This window comes from Bidens hawaiensis, unplaced genomic scaffold (assembly GCF_021521415.1).
Source record: "Bidens hawaiensis isolate Kalapana, Puna unplaced genomic scaffold, B.hawaiensis_p1.1 tig00028103_1, whole genome shotgun sequence".
NCBI lineage: Eukaryota > Viridiplantae > Streptophyta > Magnoliopsida > Asterales > Asteraceae > Bidens > Bidens hawaiensis.
Window position 1 is genome coordinate 55568 of NW_027494577.1, and position 25490 is coordinate 81057.

The 25490-nt window shown below is 34.7% G+C and overlaps 1 protein-coding gene and 1 long non-coding RNA gene across 2 annotated transcripts; both read right to left on the reverse strand.

Moving 5' to 3' along the window:
* Positions 1-12691: 12691 nt before the first annotated feature.
* Positions 12692-14731, reverse strand: LOC143576405 ((E)-beta-ocimene synthase, chloroplastic-like). Its single transcript, XM_077060502.1, has 4 exons — positions 14313-14731; positions 13953-14171; positions 13730-13868; positions 12692-13423 (listed from the first exon to the last, which is right to left on the reverse strand). The coding sequence occupies exons 1-4, from the start codon at positions 14354-14356 to the stop codon at positions 13151-13153; spliced, it is 675 nt and encodes a 224-aa protein (XP_076916617.1). The 5' UTR covers positions 14357-14731; the 3' UTR covers positions 12692-13150.
* A 2466-nt stretch (positions 14732-17197) lies between these two features.
* On the reverse strand, positions 17198-22521 carry LOC143576406 (uncharacterized). Its single transcript, XR_013142942.1, has 4 exons — positions 22421-22521; positions 18764-19028; positions 18504-18671; positions 17198-17391 (listed from the first exon to the last, which is right to left on the reverse strand). It is a non-coding gene; the product is annotated as an uncharacterized LOC143576406 (long non-coding RNA).
* Positions 22522-25490: the final 2969 nt, after the last annotated feature.

Below are 25490 nucleotides of genomic sequence, written 5' to 3' on the forward strand. Positions count from 1 at the left end.
CCCTTACAAGAGTGCCAACTCCTAAATTTTCGGGACGAAAATTCTTAAACGAGAGAAGAATGTGACGCCCGGCTAAAAATTAGCCTACTCGCGTGACTAATGTAATCCGTGTCAATGTAATAAAATATGTTTTATTTATTAAGTTTGGAAAAGTTCAAGTTTGACGCGTAGGGGACTCAACGCGAAACAGACACCGGCAACAACTTAAATATATTTAAATATCTAAAATTGTCAGGAATAACCTGAAAAATTGTAATTTTAATATAAACATTAGTAATAAGTTATAAACTTATTTTTAGGAGGTTCAGTTCACAAAATTAGAAATTTAGCAATTCAAGAGCCAGTGTCGGACAACTTATGAACTCGAAACTAACCACCACCAAAAATTGGTTTCTTTAGCTCGTATTGTTTGGAATTCAGTATCGGATAAAATTTATTAGACACGGAGTTTGGTTGATTAACTAAAATTCACGAAACGTAAACTAGAAAGTAAGGACTTTGGATAACTACCTACAAAACAATACAAACCCTCTAAATTTGACAGAATTACAGAAATTGTCATTTATGTTTTTACTCAATTTCAGTAGTTGTCCTTTATCTTTAAAAGTAAAATAATTTGTACTTCACATTTTGAAATGTTACACCGTTTGTCCTTTTGGCCTAACCCAGTTAGTTTTTTTTCATTAAGTTAGGTCATGTGCATTGCACATGAGGGCAAATTCGTCAATTTACCTATTTAATTTGCCATTTAATTATAAACATTTTAATAAACAAAAAAAACAAAATCAATAACATGATATATATATATATATGTATATGCATATATAATTTAACCCAACCCACCCCCTTCTTCCCCCTGCCTGCCACCGAGCTCCCTCTCCGGCGAGCCACTGCCGCCGCCATCTTCTCCGGCGGCACATAGACCTCTTATTTTCAACAGTAGGTGACTCCAACTCCGACACCTGCGGCCTCATCGCCGGTCTTGGATACTCTATCGACTCTCCGTACGACCGCACTTTCTTTCCACAATCCACTTGTCGCCTCTCCGACGGACTCCTTATCATTGATTTTCTATGTTCCATTCTACTATTGTACTCTTAATTTACCTCATGCATGGATTTGATTATTATTATTATTATTATTATTATTATTATTATTATTATTATTATTATTATTATATAAACATAATATTTTACTGCTACTAAATTTGTTTAATAGTGACGATTTCAGAATTTATGTTGAAAAAAGTTGAAAAAATTTGTTTAATATTTTACTGCTATGTTTATTTGATGGAATTAATGGTTTACGATTTCAGAATTTATGTTGAAAAAAGTTTATGTGGATTCTCAAAAGATAAAATCTCCTTAAGCTCTCTAGATTTATATATAGATTTACCAAGACAGGGCTATTGAGCCGGCTGAGAGCGGCGGTGGTGGTTTCAGGTGGGAGTGGAGATGGTTTTCGTCGTTGGAGAAGACAGCGACGGCGGAGGCTCGCCGGAGAGGGAGCTCGGTGGCAGGCAGGGAGGAAGAAGGGGGACGGGGGTGGGTTGGGTTAAATTATATATATACATATATATATATCATGTTATTTAATTTGCCCTCATGTGCAACGCACATGACCTAACTTAACGAGAAAACTAACTGGGTTAGGCCAAAAGGACAAACAGTGTAACATTTCGAAACGTAAAGTACAATTATGTTACCTTTAAAGATAAAGAACTACTGAAATTGAGTACAAACATAAATGACAATATCTGTAATTCTGTCTTTAAATTTTCCCCACCAAAAACCGGTTTCCCCTTAAGTGGACCCCACTATGTTCCTACTCATGCCTTATCATAAGACCTACCTATGTGTTGTTACATCTTGAAAAGCCACACATGGCCACCATTCTCTACTAGATCAACACTTGTCAATTTAATTCTCCTATATAATCATCAACTCCACTAACACACTCAATCTACCTTCTTATTTTTCTTCTTCTTCTTCTTCTTCTTCTTCTCTCTTAATCTTGTTAAAATAATATTATAACTTCAATTTTATAGTGTTTTTTATTCTTATGCTTATGCCTATTTTTTGTGTTTAACGTGACTGGTGAGATTATTGCTCTTGGGCTTGGTTGCTTGGTTGCTAGTGGGTTGCAGCTTTTTCTTAATGGGCATATCTTGGAGAGGAAGGCTCCTAGTGCTGGTGGCTGTCCCTGTTATATCTCGGGTTCTTGTTTTGCTGTACTACGCATAATACACAACAACTCTCACTATCTATCTTCTAGGTTTACGGCTTTGTTAATTAATAATTTTCCTTGTTCTTTCAATTAGTTTGGCAATCACACTAGTCTATTCTAGTGTTGATTTTTATGTATTACAAGAACAAGCAATTAAGTATTTGGTATTTCTTTTCTGGTTGAAAGCAATAAGATTTCGTTTACATTCTTGACATGGTATCAAGAGCCAGCTAATTGGACTCTGGGTATTGCTGTTTTCATCGAAAAACTATATATTCTGAATTTGAAGGTGTTTTATTTCTTTGCTGCCGCCACTGCTGATATATTTCTCTTCTTGGTGGTTTGCCATGTACCCGGTGAGATCGTTTCATATCTTTTATTTTCTATTGGCTATTAGTTTTGATGTTGCTGGAGTACTCTGACTTGTTTTTTGTGACTTTTTGTGCATCATCTGTGATGCACGGTTATTTGTTTCTCTTATTTGATAAATGGGTGATTCTAATAATTCTGCTGTTACTGAAATTAGTAAATTAGATGCTAGTGATCCCCTGCGTCTTCATGCTAGTGATTCTAGTACCTTAACTGTGATAAATATTAAGTTGAAAGGAACAGAGAATTACACTGTTTGGTCAAATGCTATTCTTCTCGCTCTACAAGTTAAAAATAAATTGGTTTCATTGATGGATCTTGTAAAAGGCTAACTAATAATGAGATTCTTGCTAAACAATGGGATATGTGTAATTATTTGGTTCTTTCATGGATTCTCAACTCCGTTTCCGAAGAGTTGTATCTAGGACAGGTTTTTTCTAAATTTGCTTTTGATGTGTGTGAAGAATTAAAAGAAACGTATGATAAGGTTGATGGTTCAGTTGTTTTTAGTTTATATCAAAAGATAAACTCTATTAATCAAAATGGTAGTACCGTGTCAGATTATTATCATAGGCTTAATACCATGTGGAAACAATTTGATGCTATGGTTCAATTGCCTTCGTGTAGTTGCAATGCTTCAAGAAAATTTAATGATTTTAATCACCTGATAAAACTTATGCAATTTTGGATGGGTCTTGATGATACTTATCAGTCTTTTAGAACCTCCATGCTAACTAAGGATCCTTTACTCACCATTAAAACTACTTTTTCAATTGTGTCTAGGGAGGAATCCCATAGAAACTCTAGTGGGATTTCAAAAACTCAAACCCAAAATATGGGCTTTCTTTCAAGAACCAATAAATCCTTTGATTCAAAAAGAAGTTCAATTGAGGGCCTAACCCTAACCTTAAGTGCACTAATTGTGATAAGTTTGGGCACACTGTTGAAAGATGTTTTGAAATTGTTGGATACCCCCAAGGACCAAGAACCAAAGGGGGTCAAACATATAATCAATCTAATAAACTTGTTGGGTCTAATAATGTTGTTCAATGTAAGTCTGATCAAGCAGGTTGTAGTTCAGGGACTTCTCTTACCCCTGATCAGGTGTCCAAATTGTTACATCTGTTAACCGAAAAAACTGGAGAAGGAACTTCAAGTTCTCATGTAGAAGGTAAACCTTTTGGTTCTTTTTCCGCTAGTAGTTTTAGTGATAGAGGTTTTTGTTTTGCTAGTAACTTTCCATCCATGAGTAACTCTGGATGGATTGTTGACTCAGGTGCCAACCAGCACATGGTAAAATATGATAAAAATGTGTATGATCAAGTAGACGTGTCCGAATTTAATGTAACTGTTAAACATCCTAATGGTTCAAACGCGATAGTGTCTAAGATTGGTAGTATAAAATTGAGTAAAAATATTATTTTAACTGATGTGCTCGTGGTCCCTGAGTATCATGTGAATCTATTATCTGTTCATAAACTTGCTAAGGATAGTACAATAAAAGTCATATTTTATGAAAATAATTGTTATCTTCAAGATTTACTTACAAGGAGAATCCTAGTGACTGGTAATCAAGCTTATGATCTCTATTTTTGTGGTGATGGGTCTAGTTCTTTTAAGGTGTGCTTAAGTAATTTTGAAACTTTAAATATGTGGCATACTAGGCTAGGGCATCTTTCTGATAATGTTCTAAATGTCTTACAAATTGATTTGAAATTTGATTTTCAAAAAAATGATTATCCCTGTGAAGTTTGTCACATGGCTAAACAACATAGAGAACCTTTTCCTTTGAGTGATCACCAGTGTAAACATATAGGTGATCTTATACATGTAGCTGTATGGGTCCTTATAGAGTTAAAAGTAGGGAAGGCTATAAATATTTTCTAACTATTGTTGACGATTATAAAAGAGCGGTATGGATTTTTCTAATGATAAACAAAGATGAAGTTTTCATTAATATTGAGTCCTTTTTCAACCTGTTAAAAACTCAGTTTGATAAAATAGTTAAGATTGTCAGAAGTGATAATGGACCTGAATTTCTTAACATTCAAATTCAAAAAAATTTTAAAGCATTCATCATACCTCTTGTACCTATACTTCACAACAAAGTGGTGTTGTTGAGAGAAAACACATGCATTTGCTTAATGTTTCTAGATCACTTTTGTTCCAAGGGAATGTTCCCCTTACCTTTTGGTCTGAATGTATTCTAATTGCTGTTTATCTTATTAACAGGACACCATCCTCCGTGTTAAAAGAAAAAACCCCCTATGAGTGTCTTTTTGGTTTTAAACCCTCGCTATTACATTTAAGGAACTTTGGTTGCTTATGTTTTAGTATTATTTTAAATGTTCATAATAAGTTTGAAAGTAGGTCTGAAAAATGTGTTTTCATAGGATATTCTAATAAAAAAAGGGCTATAAGTTGTGGAGTTTAGACAATAAAAAAGTTATTTTTTCAAGTGATGTGAAGTTTTATGAAAATATTTTTACTTTTAAAAATATCGATTCACAAAAACCTATTGAAAATTATGAATCATTATCTGAAAACAATTTAAATTTTTTTGATCTATACGATGAAGATATTTCCAAATGTTCCTTAAATAATGTAAATCCCGATGATGATGTGGGGGTACACGTTGATCACTCTAGAGAGGATTAGCAACCTAGTAGCAACTCGAGGACTTCAGATGAAACTGAAATTTCACAATCAGATAGCTCTAGAGATAGCTCTAGTGAAGTAGATCCACCTAGAGTTGAAAGTGATAATGTTAATTCTTCTTTCTGAGGGTAACCCTAATCAACCTCCTCTTAGAAAATCTTCTAGGATTTCCGCGTTACCGAAAAAACTTAGTGATTTTGTTGTTGAAGGGAAAGTAAAGTATGGTTTTGAAAAAGTTGTTAACTACTCGAATTTATCTGTTGATAATTTTTCATTTGTGTCTAGTCTGAACAAAACTGTTGAGCCCAGAAATTACTATGAAGCCTCGACAGATTCTAATTGGGTTAATGCCATGAATGATTAAATGAATGCTCTTTATACTAACAACACTTGGGAACTTGTTGAGTTTCCTAGTGACAAAAAGGCTATAGGTTGTAGATGGGTTTATAAAATAAAATATAAATCTAATGGGGAAATTTATCGATATAAGGCTCGTTTAGTAGCTAAGGGTTACAACCAGAAAGAAGGCGTTGATTTTGATGAGACCTTTTCACTAGTTGTTAAAATGATTACTGTTAGGTGTGTCATAAGCCTAGCTGTTGAAAATAGTTGGTGTTTGTTTCATTTAGATGTTAATAATGCTTTTCTATATGGTGAATTACATGAGGATGTTTATATGCAACTACCTGATGGATATTTTTCCAAAAATGATACTTGTGTGTGCAAACTTGTTAAATCACTATATGGCTTAAAGCAAGCACCACGAATGTGGAATGCTAAACTTGTCTTTGCTTTGTTAAAATAGGATTTACCCGGTCTATGTGTGACTATTCCTTGTTTATTAAGTCTAAAAAATCTGTGATCGTTATTTTACCTGTTTATGTTGATGATATATTAGTGACCGGAAACGATGATACTGCTATTGATGAAGATAAAGAAATGTTAAAAACGAATTTTATGATTAAAGACTTGGGTCTACTTAAATATTTTTTGGGAATTGAAGTAGTCAAGTCAGACCAGGGGATTTGTTTGTGTCAAAGAAAATATTGTATGGAGTTGTTAGCTGAGTATGACATGAGTGCATGCAAACCAGTTAACACTCCTATAGAACAAAACTATGTTATCATGAATATGTGTGATAAAGATAAGTCATTTTTAACAAACATCACTGGGTATCTAAAATTAATTGGGAAATTAGTATACCTTTCCCATACAAGACCTGATATTTGCTATGCTGTTCAGTTTTTAAGTCAATATATGAATAAACCGTCTAATGCACATTTACAAATTGCTTAAAGATTGTTGAGATACTTAAAGAAAGCTCCTGGTTTGGGAATTTTATTCAAAATGGAGCATCTTTCAACATTTCTGGTTACTCTGATTCAAACTGGGCTAAGTGCCTAGATACTCGACGGTCTGTGACAGGTTTCTATGTTTTCCTTGGCGGGTCACTAGTGTCTTGGAAAAGCAAGAAGCAATTAACTGTATCCCGGTCATCCGCGAAAGCTGTATATCGGGCCATGTGTGCTTGTATTGAAGAAATTATTTGGATCAAGAATGTGTTAAAAGAGTTAAAGGTCAATGTTTATCTTCCCGTATCCTTACATTGTGATAATAATGCAGCTATATCTATAGTTGCAAACCCTGTTTTTCACAATAGAACAAAACATTTTGAGGTTGACTTGTTTTTCCTGTGAGAAAGAATATCATCATGCACAATTAAGACCGTGTCTATAAGATCTGATAAGCAATTGGCTGACATGTTCACCAAAGGACTCTTGGTAAGTCAGCATGTCATCATGTTACAAAACTTGGGTTTGTTTAACATATTTGGATATAAAACTGAGGTAGGGTGTTAAAATAATATTATAACTTCAGTTTAATAGTGGTTTTTATTCTTATGCTTATGCCTATTTTTTGTGTTTAACGTGACTGGTGAGATTATTGCTCTTGGGCTTGGTTGCTAATGGGCTGCAGCTTTTTCTTAATGGGCTTAGCTTGGAGAGGAAGGCTCCTAGTGTCGGTGGCTGTCTCCTGTTATATCTAGGGTTCTTGTTTTGATGTACTACATAGAACACACAACAACTCTCACTATCTATCTTCTGGGTTTACAGCTTTGTTAATTAATAATTTTCCATGTTCTTTCAATTAGTTTGGCTATCACACTAGTCTATTCTAGTGTTGATTTTTATGTATTACAAGAACAAGCAATTAAGTATTTGGTATTTCTTTTCTGGTTGAAAGCAATAAGATTTTTTTTACATTCTTGACAAATCGTTGTATACCCATCACCATATTCATACATAATCTATTTTTATATATTGTTTTGAAGAAACCTTGCAAAAACACAAGTGTAATGGTAATTTGGAGCTTATTTTGGAGACTTTTAAGGTGTTTTTGGAGCTAACCACATGTTTATTATCTTTCCATCCACCCACAAACCCTAAGGTAACCCATTTGTGTAACATCAGTAAGAATAATGCTAGAGTTATTTGTTCGAGCTTAAAATCTTCACAGAAACAAAAAAAAATCATATGAAAATAGAACTTGGGGTTGAATGTGGGTGTGTGCATATATGCCGTAGAAATGGGTGTATGTGTAGGCATGCCTTACAAATATACATACATATGCAGGTATATTATAACTCCATTGTTTCTAGTACACTAGAAACACCTTGAATGATTGTTTCATTTGATTAATCATAAACTTTAAGCTTGATTGATGAAAAAGATGAAGTGGGTTTTGTAAATCTAAGGAGATGTATGCATGTGTGTTGACGATTAAAATGCTTGCTTCCATGTTAGTAATCTTGAATATCTTGTTGATAATCTATGGTTGATTAGTTTGAATTAGTATAGCATTTGATGAATTTTTATGATATTGGAAAGGGCTATTTGAAATTTTAGAGAGAGAGAGAGAGGGAGAGAAAGAGAGCCGTAAAAGGGAAAGAGAAAAAGAATTTATGGGTTTATATGTTTTAGTTAAATGCAATGTTTTGAAACCCAGCCCGGCACGGCCGGTCGGACCGGTCCGACCGGGACCCGGTACCATTGCCGGTACCGCCGGGTGAACATGCAAAAGCAGATCTGTAACATCCTACTTTCGATAAGATTAATAAAAGAAATTTCGTTTATTCAATAGCGTGTCGTGTATTAGTCAAGATTAAATAGACTATTAGAAGATGGGCTTGAACTTTAGAAGATGGAATAAAAGATGGAATGAGCCTTAGGTCCATGGGCTAAAGGGAGTATAAGTACCCCCTAAACCCTAAACATATCCATCTTATCCATCTCTACACCATAGCCTACACCATAAAAAACACACACTAACACTCTCCTATATCCCGAGCCAAGATCCGAAGGTGAAAACCCGAAACCGTTGGTGCTAGAACGTTGAGATGAACCACACCAACATCAAGACTAGACCATGTTCGTAGATCGACTCGTTTAAGGTACGTTTATAACGGAAACTTGTTCGTTTAGGTTCAGATTCGTTTAAGTAATCCTAGATCTACATGAATATGGTAAAAACGAATCAAACGAACTAATTCATAGTGCAAACCATCAACATTTGATAGGTTAATCGAGGGTAAATGAGCCGTAGGTATATATGTATAAATCGCACCATGTAAAACGTAATAATTGGATGATTGATGGATTAGGGTTTGTTGGCGCTGGGAATACGAGTTCAATGGTACCAAATTTATGTTGTCTCGTTAAGAATCAGAGGTTTAATCGCAGATCTTATGTAGGTTGACTGTTTGGGTGTTCTTGGCGATTTTGACTTTGATCTCTGAGTCAAAGTTTGGATAAAACTGATGCCCATTCGTTAAGATAACGAATCAGGTGATTCGTTACTCACCAATTCGTTATGATTAAGATAACAAATCAGGTAATTCGTTACTCACCAATTCGTTATGATTAAGATAACGAATTAGGTCATTCGTTACTTACCAATTCGTTATGATTAAGATAACGTATCAGGTGATTCGTTACTTACCCATTCGCTAAGTTAAGATAACGAATTAGGCCATGTTCTGATAACGAATTAGACCATGAATCAGGCTATGTTCAGATAACGAATGAGACTTAATTCGTTATAGCGAATGAGTGAGCGAAATAGATAATAATTTAAATCCTAATGGAAAATATGTTAAGATAGTTAATGAAAATAAAATTTTTCCAACCTGACCTGGCAGGTTAACCCCTGCCGCCCCTAGAAACCCGCTGCCAGGGGCGCTGCCCCCAGACCCCCGTTCGTTGAGGGTTACAATTAAATTAAAAATACGATATGGGTATTGATAGTAATTGATACACGTAATTATTATACAGTTAGCAGAGCACAACTAAAGAAATGTATTACCATTAACTCCGAACGTAACCGCATTCAGGTGAGTTTCTAGCCTCATTCCTTGTTATGATTTTGGGGTTGTGTGCATACTCGATGTGATTAGTTAATACACTTACCTTAAGTGGTAAGTGTATGTCATATATGATTTATGTATGGATGAATTCTTGTCGGTGCGTGAATGATCTTCGGATATTGCATGTACTGTCAGGTAATAAATGATATGATTGTTGTATATTATGAAGGTATGATGCATGTACGTATGAAACTTATAATTATATATATAGAAAGGTGTGGAATGATAGTAAGAAAGAAATGGAGACCAGACCCTAATAATATCCGAGGATGGAGGGTACCAGACCCTAATAATATCCGAGGAAGAAGGGAGACCGGACCCTAATAATATCCGAGGTATGTAGGGAAAAATGCTATTTATAATGTAAGGTTAGTTATGAATGTATATGGAAGAATGATGAACATGATAAGTATGTAATGCGTACCTTCGGGCACGTATATATGTACGTAAAGTAAGTTATTTGATTAACTAGAACTCACTCAGCGTAACTGACTTTTAGTATGCACACAGGTGCGTAGAATGAGGCAGCTCGCTTGATGAGGAGGACACATGGCATGGAGTTGAAGATACTGGCATCTCAAGGAAATGTTATGATGTTTTAAAGACTCTATTTTTTTTGTTTAAATGACTATGAATGTTGGTTAAGACAAGATTTGAAAGTTATGTAATAGATTATGGTTAAAGTTTTTATATTCCGTGAAATTTTTAATTAACTATGATATTTAGAACTGTGTTTATGAGTAAATCCAACGTCCAAAGTAGGGCACCGGGAGCGGGGCCTTACAAGATTTAACGGATATATCTGACGGTGTTTGGACACGAGGTATTTGGACATATCTGACGGTGTACCTACCGAAGATGAGTTTCTCACAAATCCCCTCTTTTTAATAATTAAATGTTTTATAAATGTTTTTTTTTTGGGAAAGACACATTTCGTAAGCATTTTATTTTACAATTGTATTAAATGTAATGGGTTAAATCAGACTGGTGTGAAATACTTAGGTAAGTAAACAACTGCCTAAATACAGTATGAACGCGAAGGTAAGGAAACAACTACCTGGTCATTATAACAGTTAACCTTGTATTGGGACACATAAATATTGATAAATAAAATAGTGGAAGCTTCGTGGAGGGCGCGGGAAAAGAAAAGCGTGCGTGATTAAATGGAAACTGTTGACTTTTTAAAGTTTGGACTTACATTTGAAAAAAATCATGTATTATTACACGTGTAAAAACTCTAATGGTTGAATAAAGTCCAACTTATGTATTATATATAAATTTGATTGTGATTGGCTGAAATGGTGTCTGTCACTACCCGAAATGACTTAGTAAAAGTCTTTCACTGTTTAATTAAAGATTTTCGGGGTGTGACATAAAGAACTCCAACAAATATTAGGTCACGAGCCTAGTCATGTTCTTCTCCAAATAAACTAAGTTTGCAATTTTCCTTCGGCTACTTCTACTTGATAATTGGTTCTCCTACGTCTAACCCGCAACGATTAACTACTATGCCACGTCATCCCTTCTATTTTTTTCTCAAAATGATCTAAATCACCAATAACCTTCTAATCTCGTCAGTAACTGCTCGAAATTAGTCATGGCTCCCTGGCTACCTAGCTTCGACTTTTGTTTATTGCCTTTTAAAACAAGTATGAATGGTCTAGGTTGACATTGTCGGCTAACATCCAGACATTTAAACTTTGGAAGCTACTGCAATCAGACCAACAAGGTGGTGGCACAACTGCCTACAAACCCTAATCTTTGAAGTGCTAATAACCGATCGATGGCTGGGTACAAGCGGCTTTGTTTCCGTCTTCAAACCCTAATTGACCCAAACAATCTTCCGCCAACGTGAAACAAGGTGTTCTTCGTGTGGGTTAACTGCAAAACATCAATACTTACAGATCTTTGATCGAAAATAAGCCTATTGAATTGGTCTCGGAACACGACTTCTCAATCGGATCTAACTAAAAAATCGAACATTAATAACAAACCTGAGCTCTGATACCACTTTTTAAGATTTTAAACCCACATGAACCAAACCCACACACGAAACCGATAAACAAACACGAGGATTTTACATTGTTCGGTCTAAACTTACCAACATACACGTGCTGCAACCAGGAAACTCTTTATTTATCTGCCTCTTACCACTAATGATGAGGAATTACAAGTACAACACAACTATTTATAATTACAGACTAGGGTTACAAACTTGTTTCACAAGAAAACTAGTAAACATACCAAATTAATATAAAACCGGGTCATCTGCCTCTTTAATTAACCGTCACCAATTTAGTTTTCTAAAATGAACCGACTCAACACCAATCGAGTTTCCATAACTCCGACAGTTCCATCATCACAAATCTGATGTGCAAGTAGTAAACTTTTTTAACAACTAAATCCAAGAAACGTAAAAACGCAAATGGGGTTGTCACATAAAAATTAGAATACTATATGTTAAAACTATGTAATGACCTTGTCGGATAAATAGCCTAATAATTTATTGGTAATCCGATTGATCAACATCTGATAGAAAATTATAAAACCTAATAAGTAAAAAGAAAACAAACAAACAAAAAAAACAAAACAAAAACTTGTGTGAATTAAATATAACCTCTTGTCAGTTATTGATTTTAAAAATCGATGAGGACAAACGCTAAAATAAAATAAGGTAGAACGATTATAAAATATTAACTTCTATGGGTATATTGATTACTTGGAGATTGATTTGAATGTTTAATCGCCGATTAGAGAGGATATGGAACCCTTTGAGCAGAGGACGAAGAAATTGACCACGATTTGTTCAAACCTTAAATTGGATCCGAGAATTTAATGGATATGGATTCAAGTCAGGTTATATATCGCAACATGATCATATGTAAAAGGAAAAAACTTTGGTTTGGGTTGCAAATTGTAGTCTACACGATGCAAAATTGCAAATGATGTGATTTTTTTCACCACCATTAATTTTAGTAGTTAGCTAGATTATCATTACTAGACGTTGTGGCACCTGGATTGTATGGTAAGATGGATCAATTAGTGCAATGTGAAATAAAAACTTTTTTTTTTGAGTAAAGAACAGATATAATATTGAATGATTAAACCACGCATGACCCATCTCTACCGATGGTAATCGGATTAACAATTGCAGACAATACTCGGTAATTGGCTCTAGCATCGGGAGCTCCATGTCCATCCCCAAACTGGTACATACTCTGTGCAACTCTAGCTAGATTAAGAGCCACATCGATGATTGGATAGGCCGAGACGTCATAACAAGCATCTCGTGCTTTGATCAATTTCATCCATGCTTTATCGATTAGAGTGTTTATGTATTCCCGTGCAAATTCCTCGCTAACTCCATTGTCGCGCATGTAACATGATATTGCATCCACGCTTTCGCCTCTAGCTATCTCCTCCTATGCATAAAAACAAAACAATAAGGCACATAAAAAAATATAGTAAAGCTTGTTACCAACACAATGGTTCGTAAAGAATATATACCGATGAAATAACGGTTTCGTTATAATGTCGGAAAAGCATAGATGACCATTTGAAAAGATCTTGGCACTTCTCCAAGGACTCGATTGTATCTTCTTGATTAAATGATAAGTAGCCGTGAGTAAGTATGACCACTCCTGAAGCCGATACCCATGCGTTATCAAGATACTCATCAAATGTTGGCGTGTAATTGGCTTTAGTCCACTTTGCTTCCAAATAAAATGATTCACATAATTCTCCCCACTAATTAATTGGATCAAAATAAATGTCATATGACTGCTGGAATATGCAAATCTTATGCTACATACTACTAAGAATTTGATGGAAGCCACCTAGACGCTAGAAAATTGATGTTACGGACTGAAACCATTGCAAGGTATGAGATTTGTACCACATCGGTTGTATGGGCAACTGATGTGGGGTTTATAAGCCAAATGGGTTCCCTCACCTAAAAGATCGATGTGGGATAAGTCTCATACCATGCAATGATTTCACTTCGTAACAATTGAGTCCATGATGATTATCTCTACAATAAATCATTAAACTTACCACTTTTGCTAGGGTAGGTAAGATGTTTTTCCTTTGTGTAATCATAGTGTCATAAGCCATTCCATTAATGTTATTGTAAAGTGCTAGGAAGCCTACTTGAAGACTTGTGGGCAAACTTCCCACGGCAGTAACGTCCCACCTAAAAACAACGGTCACGTATACTTAACTTTGAAATGTTAATGGACATAAGTAAACGTTTTTGTGATTCTATATAATTTGGTACATTTTGATAGCATTTGTGAGGACTTCGAGTTCATCTACAGATTCCCAAATGTCATAGATGTCATCAAACATAGTTATTAACGCACAAACTTTTGTTAGCACTATACGGCAATAATCATATCGAGGTTGGAACATCATTCCAGACCCCCAAAAGAAACATTCCATGATTCTATCCCTTATGAAGCCCAATTTTTTTGTTAGTGCTATATTTTCCCACCATCTGTTTTAACACATATAAAAAGGTTGTTAGATAACCCTAAACATAAAAACTTACCTAGTAGATCTTACTAAAAGAGCAAGGAATTAATGGGTTTTAGGAAACTCATGTGTTCTAAAAGAGGTCAAGAGAATGTTTACTTACTTTGACACTTGTTGAAGATCTCTCTTGTTTGAGGATTGGACCATGTTGAAATCTAATATAGCGAGTTCAAGCAATAGTTTACTTGCATCTTTTCTATTACTATACACCTCAATGTGTCATCTAGCTTGTAACCTTTGCACCATACAATACAAGGGAGTATCCAATGAAAGATTTATGTAGTTATTTGTTACTTCATCGTTTATATTACCACTTAGTTTCAACAAATTTTCTTTGGCAAGCAACTTGGCCTCCTGCAGATCGAATTCGCTCTCAAGTGCAAGAAACGAAGCTTCATATAGACTTAGAAGTGTTTTGACATCTGACTTCAGACTTCCTATTAAGCCATCATGGCTGTCCTTGAATCTCTTTAGAAAATCTAATTAGCTCCAATTAATGAATTACTTAATCATATGAACATTGGAGAGGGATAAGTTGATATATATATATATATATATATATATATATATATATATATATATATATATATGGGGATGGATCTTGCGAGAAGTGATATTACAGCGAGATGTGCGAGAAGTTAAGGTATAACTCCATTAATCCCTAATTTCACTCCTTTTCATATGATGTTACATGCATATATGTAGGTTGGTTGTATTTATGTCTTAATTACACATTCAAACCTACCTACAAACATATAAATGTACCGAGCCACATTCAAACCTATGTACCTACATACATACAAACATACATACATATATACAAACATACGTACACATATACAAACATACGTACCTACACACATACATATGCACCTACACAACACACCTACACATAAGAAAGGGAGTGAAATTAGGGATTAATGGAGTTACACCTTCACTTCTCGCTGTAAAACAACTTCTGAAATAATCCAAAACCTATATATATATATATATATATATATAAATATAATCTTTGAACATATATGGGGTGGGGTGTATGATACTAGCTAGATGATTCATAGTTTCTGTTTGCCCAATCACCATTACGACGGATCAAATAATTTTTAATAAGGGAAAAAAAATTCGTCGGATCAATATGTTTCGACTCATTGGGTCATGATCATGTTATTCCTTTTCAACATATATGTTATTCTTATGAGGTTTTTTTATTTATTATATATTGTTGTTCATTTGTGACATAATATACTTTTTTATGCTTGTATAATAATAATATACAACCTTTAAACTTTTTAAGAGATCCTACTATATCAAATTATTTATATATTATTGGTTTCATAATGATAGAAATATTAGTTTAACATATTAATTAAAGTACAATTTTTCTGGCCTTATTGGTGTGTGTGTGTGTGTGTGGGGGGGGGGGGGGGGGGAGGGGGTGGTGGTCATGTTAAGGCTGGATCCACCTAATGCATGCTTAATGAAACCATATACTATCAATTAGTGTTTTACAATATGTTTTGTTACAGAAGTGTGAATTACCTTGTGAAACACTATAACCATGATCTCTAAGAAGCCTGAATTTTAGAGAAGCTGCATGAAGATCCTCTTCTTCTTGCTCTTTAGTTTCAGTTATTAATTTGTCGAGTAATCTTGTAATGTTGGCTTGAAACCGATAGCCAAGGCCCAGCCGTTCAATGTCATCTACAAGCTCAAGCAACTGCAAAGTAGAACCACCAGTTTCATACGCGTAAAGCATTGCACCCACTTTCTCCTCTAGCTTCTTCACCTCCACCATATCCTGTAATTTCATCTCAACTTGATTAAACACTTAATGCATGATCATAAAAAAGTTACAAACCTGCATGTGCACACACACACACACATTATATTTTATGAATTTGGACTTACTGAGAAACCGGTCTCCAAGTTCTCAATAAAATCAGGAGTCCAACTAGTTTGCTGGTAGGTGGATACACTGTTTTCGGTTTGCAAAACTTTATTATGGGCTTTACATATTGTTACGCGGTGCTCTCTACCTTTGTGTTTGACCATTTGCACTGCCCTTTTTCTTGATATTGATAGTGATGAGACACATTGAGAGAATATAAGAGCCATTTCAAGCAATCTGTTATACAAATGTTTGTTTCTCTGTTTCTCAATATGAAAAAAACCAACTATTTATAATGAGGCCGATAACAAAAATGTGTACGATTATAACTTTATAAACTATTAACAAATGTTTTTTATATTAGTTATTTTCAATCTTCTATGAGATTTGACCGTCTGGTCCACATTATGAGCTAACATATAAAAATGATACAAGATGTAAGTATTGGAAATTTAATATAACCTTTTTAGTTTGATAAACATATAGTAAAAGGAATAGCACGTCATGTTATTAAAAATAATGGCATGCATACCATATGCATGTAAACTTCAGTTTTAGTACACTACTAGAAATCTAAGCAATTACGACAGTTTTTCCAGTCGCAAAACGGTCGCAGCTGCCTTGTTGCGACCGTTTAGCCACCGAAAGTGCGGTTGGAAAAACGTAGGTCGCTATTACTCTGTTGCGACCACTTTGCAACTGTTGTTTCATTTTGTGACCACTACTGTAGTCGTCGCAAAACTTGCAACCACCTTTCGGTGGAAAATCTTCCCACCACCATTCGGTGGCAAATCTTGCAACCACCATGTGGCAAATTTGATTTGATTTTGCAACTACCTTGAGGTGGCAAATCTTGCTACCAATTTTGCTACCTGACCATTTTTGACCATTTTTAGTTTATGAACCATTTTTGATACTTTTGTTTCTCCAGCCATTTTGTCAAAAAATAAAAAAACATCCAAAAAATAACACTACTACTTTTTTGAATTCCCGTGTCAAAATATAAAAAAACATCCAAAATATAACCCATAATAAAGTGTCTAATATCCAAACATAGCTAGCTGCACATGCTTAGAATATTCAAAATAAATTGCTTTTAAAATACTAAAATTGCTTATCGAACCATAGATTTTAACATAGCTTCAATGTTAGTCATCCTATTAGAAATTGCGTATTTCTCTACCTTGTCTTTTTCTTTTTCAGCCATCAACTGTGCAATTATACCATTTAATCTTTCTTTATCTTCTTCTTTTTCCTTCACGGGCTCCTTGATAACCAAATGCAACTTTTCAATCTACAAAACAATTAACAATGGGCCACAAATAAATAGCTTAAATGTGTTGTAAACCGGTGATGGATTTTTGACTTATAACCAAACTACAAACGGGATGTAATAAACAGGATATAAACGAGCCGATGGCTTACAATTAAACTATAAATGTGTTGTAACTAAAAGTTATATAATCATACTATTACCAGTTTAACAGGCTGTAACAAACATGTTGATGGATCTTTGACTATAACCAAACTACAAACGGGCTGTAATAAACAGGATATAAACGAGTTGTAAACGAGCCGATGGCTTATAATTAAACTATAAATGGGTTGTAATAAAAAGGTATATAATCATACTATTAACGATTTAACGGGCTGTAACAAACATGTTGATGGATCTTTGACTTAAAACCAAACTACAAACTGGCTGTAATAACCAGGATATAAACGAGTTGTAAACAAGCCGATGGCTTATAATCAAACTATAAACGGGTTGTAATAAAAAGGTTATATGTGAGTTGTAAACGAGCAGATGGTAAAGAATCATACTGTTAACGATTTAACGAGTTGTAACAAACATGTTTAACGAGTTATAAACAAGCTGTAACAAACATGCTTAACGAGTTATAAACGGGCTGTAACAAGCTGCTTAATTAAATCAGCTTATTTCACTCTAAAATAGTGGATTAACATAAACATTTTTCTTCATTTAAACTCGCAGATGTGTTTAATTGCTTTAAATAACTCAATAAGCAGATATATTGTTTAAGTAAGCATTTATTCGGTAATTTGAACACTACAATAAAGTCATTAATTGTTATATATGTACATAATACTCATCATTCTTTAAATTTGCTACCTGCAAATTGTGCCATTTTGTTGACTTGTAATGTATGACGTATAATAGGTTTCTAGAACACTAAGTTAGGGTTAATATCTTATTTTTACCATATTATCCTATAGCACAAGTAATTTTGAATCTGTCATTAAAAAATAAACCTTCAAGCATGCTTGATTTTATGTAGCATTTACATATTTTACTAAATATCTCTGTATTATCATGAACCATCAAACAATATAAGTATAATTTGACCAGTATGCTTGATCTAACGTTAAATTCTACTAACATACCTCGGGGTCTTGTCTTCTATGTACACGCAGGCCATTAACAATGCCTAACCAATACACCTTTCCTTTCTTCATGCCCCCAACAACTTGGGACCACAAGTCTTCATCAAATTTGGGATGTTTGCTACGTTCATCCCCATACTTCTCCACAATAAAACCATTGTATGTAACCTATTATAAAACCCACGTACTTACATTATTCAAATCTAACTATTTTTTTTTTATTTTGAAATATGTTGTTATTTACTAATTCGTCAACTTACCCGAATCTCCTATGCCCTTTCGTCAACCCAAGTCAAATTTTCTCCTTGAACACTACCTTCCGAATCATCATCCGAAACTAACAAATTGCTTGGATCTTTATCCAAAGGCCTGCTTCCTTTACTGCAATGTGATTGCTTCCACATCTCATGAGTCGTCAATTCACGCCCGAGTTTCTTTTCCTACAAAGATGGAATTATCAAACTGTTTAAATATTGTTCTAATAGTCAGACTTTGCAATAATATTTCAGATTTTGGTTCGTTTATCTACAAAATGTTATGATCAAGTAATGATCAATATTGACCTTCTTTGACTGATATCATTCAAGTTATGATCAATAGTTATATTACATCAAATTATTTATCGGTTGAGGTGTAAATTCTAATCGGTCAACCGAAATGAAACCGGAACTAAATCAAAATTGGTTAACATGATCATGAAGATTCACTATAAGATCTTGTTGATTTCTTAGTGAACTTGAAGAAGGAATCTCATGATATATTAACTCACCACTTTGCTGTAAAGAAATCATAATATATGATTGTAACATCCTAGTTTTGATCGTAATAATAAAATAAAGTTCGTCTATTTTATTGTGGGTCGTGATCGGTTTAGATGACTAGAATATGAGTTGGGCTAGTGTTGGGTTAAATGGATATGGGTTATGGACTTGGGTTATAAGGGAAAGAAGGAAAGACCATGGGCTTAAGCCCATGATCCATAATTATATAAGCTTTAATTACCCATTTAATAATTCATTTACACATATCCCTTACACCACCCAAAACACACACTTAAGCTTTCTCTCTAGTTCTTCCTTTTCTCTAAACCGAAACCAAGAAGGAAACCGAGTACCGACCCGAGGTAATGATAGATGTTGTTTTAGCTTAAACCCGTTAGATATAGTCACAAAATGACGAGCCGACACCGTTAAACCGTTTAAGTCACGAGATCCTGGTGGAATCGGGTATAAACCGAACCTATGATGAGCTTAGGGGTCACCCTAGCTCAGATCTGGATCGAACGGGACAAAAAACGATGAAAAACGGTGTAAAATGGGGTAAACTGCTTTTTCCGGCCACCGCCCGGTTTTCCGGCACGGCGGCGCCGGAAAGGCGGCCCCGAAAAGGCGGCGCATGTATTTAAGGATGTCAGGGAATATTCCGGACATTCTCTGACAAACCCTAACCCTAATTCGTTAACAAATTAGGGGCGATTCGCCAAGTAATTCGTTAAAGAAAGCATAGCGAACTAGCTTCAGTTCGTGTTCAATTCGTTAAGGGAGAAGATAACGAATCACCCTTGATTCGTTATAGTCATTCGTTAAAAGAGATGACGAATTGGAAGGTCCAATTCGTTACATGGACTAATTCGCTACATGAACTGATTCTTCAAAGACCAGTTCGTTATAAGGTCCAGTTCGCTTAATAACCAGTTCATTAAAGGGTTCAATTCGCTACATGGACCAGTTCGCTAAGATAAGCCAATTCGTTAATATAACGAATTAGAAGTTTAACAAATGGACAGAATGGTCCTTGAACTTAGAAAAGAATGAATTAATTACAAAGAAGCCCTCGAACTTACAAGTTAGCGAATTAAATAATGATTTAAAATCCTAATGGAAAATGTGTTACGACAGTTAATAGAAATAAAATTTTTCCAAGCTGACCTGGAAGCTCGACCCCAGCCAGGGGATCTGTCCCTTGGACCCTACTAGGGGCTGCCGCCCCTAGACTCCGCTGCCAGGGGCGCTGCCCCCGGACCCCCGTTCGTTGAGGGTAATAATTAAGACTAGAAAGACGATATATGTAGTGATAGTTAATTGATACGTGTAATTGTTATACAGTTAGTCATGCACAACTCAAAAAAGGAATAACCATAAACGGTGAACGTAACAGGATTCAGGTGAGTTTCTAGCCCCCATTTCTTGCTATGTTTTCGGGGCTGTGTGTGTACTCGATGTGATTGGTTAATACACTTATCCTAAGTGATAAGCGTATGCCATATATGTATTATGTGAAATGTATGAATGGTTTCTTGCCGGTACATGAACGATCTTCGGAATTGCATGTACTGCCAGGAAATGGTTGATGTTATATGTATGTTGTAAGATGAAGAATGAATGATGTATGCATGTGCGAAACTTACGATTATGTATATAGAAAGTATGTTAAGGAGGTATGGAAGAAAGGGTACCGGACCCTAATAATATCCGAGGATGAAGGGTGACCGGACCCTAATAATGTCCGAGGATGAAGGGTGACCGGACCCTAATAATGTCCGAGGATGAAGGGTGACCTGACCCTAATAATGTCCGAGGATGGAGGGTACCGGACCCTAATAATATCCGAGGTATGTAGGGCGAATGCTCTTTATAATGTAAAGTTAGTTATGAATGTTTATAAAGGACTGATAGACAAGTTAAGTATGTAACGCGTACCTTTGGGTAATAATATCCGAGGTATGTAGGGCGAATGCTCTTTATAATGTAAGGTTAGTTATGAATGTTTATAAAGGACTGATAGACAGGTTAAGTATGTAACGCGTACCTTTGGGCACGTATATGTGTATGTAAAGTAAGTTAAGTGATTAACTAGAACTCACTCAGCGTAGCTTACTTTTAGTATGCACGCAGGTTAACAGGTTGAGACAATTGGTTTGAGCAGGACACATGGCAAGATCGAAGAGGCTGGCATCTGAAGATTTGTCATGATGTTTTGATATTATTATTTACGTTATGTTTTTAAAGACAAGTTAAGAATGTTTGTAATGAATGGTTGACTATTATTATTCCGGGAAAGTTTTAATTAACTATGATATTTTGAACTGTGTTTATGAGTAAATCCAACACCAAATATAGTGCTACCGGTAACGGGGCCTTACAATGATGCTTATCTTATACTATAATCCCACCTGGATTTGGTTAAGTTTAGTATTTGGTCGTACAAGTTCTTTTAGAGACATGTCTAGTTGTCTCCTAGGGTTAGTATTGCATGATTTTGTAAGATCTTCAAGGGTAGGAACTGACAATAATTAGTCAATATTAAAACAAGGTTTCTTGGAAGTTTCTCAAATTCATTAATTTTAAATTTGTATAACATTAGTATCTTTTTGAATAAACATATTAAAACAATGGTTTTAATAATTTTATTGATCAGGTTTATAAATAAAATAAATTAAGTGTATAAGTTAGAATAAGCAATCATTCTATTTCGTAGTCTTATCTTTAATAGTTGAAGTTTAACTCAATATACTTTACAACGAAAAAACAAAACAAAAACAAATAATTAGGTAGCAGGTGAAATGAGCAAGCATGTGACTTTAGAATATAAGCAAATAAAAAGCTAGGCTTCAAATTCAAATTTACAGAAAAAAAAAGAACATGCAGGTTGCCAATATATGATGATGAAATAAACAAGCCCTACGTTTAGCTATTTCTTCAACTAAAAATCAGTTCTATATAAATTATGACCCAAATTAACACAAAATTTGTAGATACATGAGATCTACTTGGTTTACAACGGTAAAAAGTTGTGTTATATGACATGTAACGCTTGTTTTTTATGCACTATATATGTGTAGCTACTATCTTCGAACATATTAAAAAATGACATCGTAAAAAAAGTGGACCCCGCCACGTATGTTATGAGATATATACGTTTAACGAATATAGAATAAATAAAATTTTGCTAATGAAACTTGAACTTAGAAGACTAAACAGAAGACTTTCGTCGGATGGGCAGGCTAAGCCATCTAATAAGAAATCATCAAATAAACAGTAAGTGTATTATTTAAATTATAAACGGAATAATGTTATTAAGTGAACTTACGATCATAGTATTTAGTGAATGAAAGACTTTGGTGACACATAATGGCATAATTATAGTTAGTTGTTAAGTTATGAATTCGGTTTATAGTTCATTATGTAAAATAAGAAAAGTTTGCTAAAAGAATTTGCACATAACCTGACATACAATTAAGATAAGGTTTCATTTACGGAGCATCTAGCATGTCTCATGTAAGTATTAATAAGTGCAAAACATATCTTTATTTTGGTTAGTTTATCTATAAACTTCTAATTTAATAAAAAAATGCAAAAAAAAAAAAAAAACAGTAAGCAGAAAATCTTAATAAACTTAAACTGTATTTTACCGCTTTTCTTTTTTGCAGACATATAGGTTTGAGCTCCAAGTGTATGTTTGCCCCCGATTGAATTACTTCTAATAGCGCTATTTCTTTTAGACTTTTCCTTCCATTCAGGCATGTTTCAAATTGCAATCATTTTTATCCATGTCTCAGATCTTATCTAGGAGGGTTTAAAGTCTTCAAGAACGCTAAGGTCATCTCCAACTTGAAAACCTTGTATTCTCGCCGCTTCTTTGGCATCCATTCGTACCCTATTCAACAAATCGGGAAATTTACCCGCAATGCACTTCTCCCAATACCTTAAAATATCGGTATTCCATTTCTCCTCCCACTGAAAATAACACTAAAAAATAAAAACTTTTAATAAATATACAAAATGGTCCAATAAGTTTAATGGTAAATTAAAACCAGTAAATGTGAAATCAAGATATGTTTTGCACTATTATAAAACTGATTATGTCTATTTATACACACCTTAAAGCGCTCAAACAAAGTCAACCTATGCTTATAAGAAACATCTTTCCAACTATCCCATGCATCCAACCACATATGCTTTAAGTTCAATCCGATAATCCGGGTAGACGTCTTTTGATTGTTAATCTACAAATTAGAAGCAGTAAATGTGAACCACATTAGTAAGATTTTTATGAATATAAAGAAACAATATTAATACATACAAAAGTTGTGAAAAAACAGTAATATTAATATATATGTACTTACTGGCTGTCTTCAATCCATATCCACTCACGGTTCATCGGTTCAGGTAATTGAACTTGGGAAGCGCGTCCTCGCCTAGCAACATGAACATTAGACTCATCATCACCATCACGATCATCAATGGAAGAAGGCATCAAGGAATCGTGATTTGCATCCGATTGTGGTCCAGTTTTATCACAGCTACCTATACCACTACCTTTCCTAATACCTCCATCACCAGCATGACCATCACATCGATCACCACGTTTCCCAACACCTCGATCACCAACATGACCACCACCTCTCCCAATACCTCGAATACTAAGTAGACCAATGCATTAACTACTACCTTGACCACCAGACCGCCCAACACCTCGACCATCAGATTGAACACTACCTCGACCCATAGTACGCGCCATGATAACTATAACAAAAACATAATTTAGATTGAACAATCACTAAATCATTAAATTCGTCTCTAAAACCCTAGAATGCGTAAACAGTAGACGAACATCATTTCAAATCCAGTTCATATTCAACTCACAATAAAATCACCAGCATTACACATCAATCAATCATTGAATTACTGAAAATTTAACAAATATAAACCTAAAGTGGACCAAAAGTGTACATGAGTTAACCTAATTGTAGAACATAAATCAAAATTCATTCATATCAATTCTAAATCTAGTAAAACATAATAAACCGATGAATCTTGCAAAACCTAATTAACCGTTGAATCTAGCAAACCTAACTAATCAATGAATCTAGCGAAACCTAATTAACCGAGGAGTGATGAGAAAAACCTAACTCGTCTATTAACGGTCTTAGAAACACATCGATATTCTAGCCTGGATTCTTTCCTCCAGAAATAATACAAACATACTTCAACAAACGAGTCATTCATGCACATCCAAGGAGGTAAATTATAGACTGTAAGAAAGACGGGCCACAGTGAGTATGGAATTGAGTTTGAGTTTGTTGGACTAAAACTATCGGTGCATAATCCAAGACGAACATTTCGAATATCTTTTGCAAATTCAGGATTCTCCAAGTCAAAATGCTTCCAAGCCACACTGTCACTTGGATGTGCCATGCTACCCTTCTTTGTGTTGTGGTGATGGTGCCAAGTCATATCTTGGCTGTTTTTGTATACATATACAACCTCTTAAGTCTAGGTCCAATTGGCATGTAAGACATCACCAAATTAGGTACCTTATTTCGGTTACTCTTATAACGGGGATTCCTTACAGTATTTACATTGTGTCAATGCCTTGTCCTGCTTATAGAATAACATGCAATGGTTTTTGCAAACGTCAATTCTTTCATAAGGAAGACTTAATTTTTCTAAATTCTTCTTTGTATCATAAAAGCTTTTTGTGAGCTTATTCTCTTTAGGCAAAAATGCATTAACCATGGAAATGTTATAGTTGTAAGCTGCATCGGATACGTTGAAAAGTGATTTCCATGTCAAGAAACTCGTGGCAGCTTGTAACTTGAAACAATTTGTAGCTTCTTCCCCTCCCATAAAGGTTCGTCAGCAGCTTGTAACATGTCATAGAATTTTTTTGCTTCTGGATTCGCTGTATTTCCTTCCAAAGTACTTGAAGTATAACCACATGCATACATGTTATCTAACACCATGCGTTTGTATCCGTCATCATTATCAACTTCCATGTTAGTAGAAGATTATCCAACGTCACGAATGGTATTTCCACCATGTTCACTCCATGTTTCATAGCGAAGCATGAAACCTTCCTTATACAAGTGTTTTTTGAACAGTGGCTTTGTCTCTATAACTTATGTTTTGGAATATATAACAAGGACATTTTATTTCACGTATGGTCTCACCACGCATATTCACCCTCGTATCATCAACACCATTA

Excerpts from the sequence above, each read along its gene's own strand:
- LOC143576405 (XM_077060502.1), bottom strand. The coding sequence starts at position 14,356 with ATGGTCCAATCCTCAAACAAGAGAGATCTTCAACAAGTGTCAAA. Across the intron at positions 13,869-13,952 it reads CTCACAAATGCTATCAAAAT|GTGGGACGTTACTGCCGTGG; the intron begins GTACCAAATTAT and ends CGTTGTTTTTAG. Across the intron at positions 13,424-13,729 it reads TACCTACCCTAGCAAAAGTG|TGGGGAGAATTATGTGAATC; the intron begins GTAAGTTTAATG and ends CCAATTAATTAG.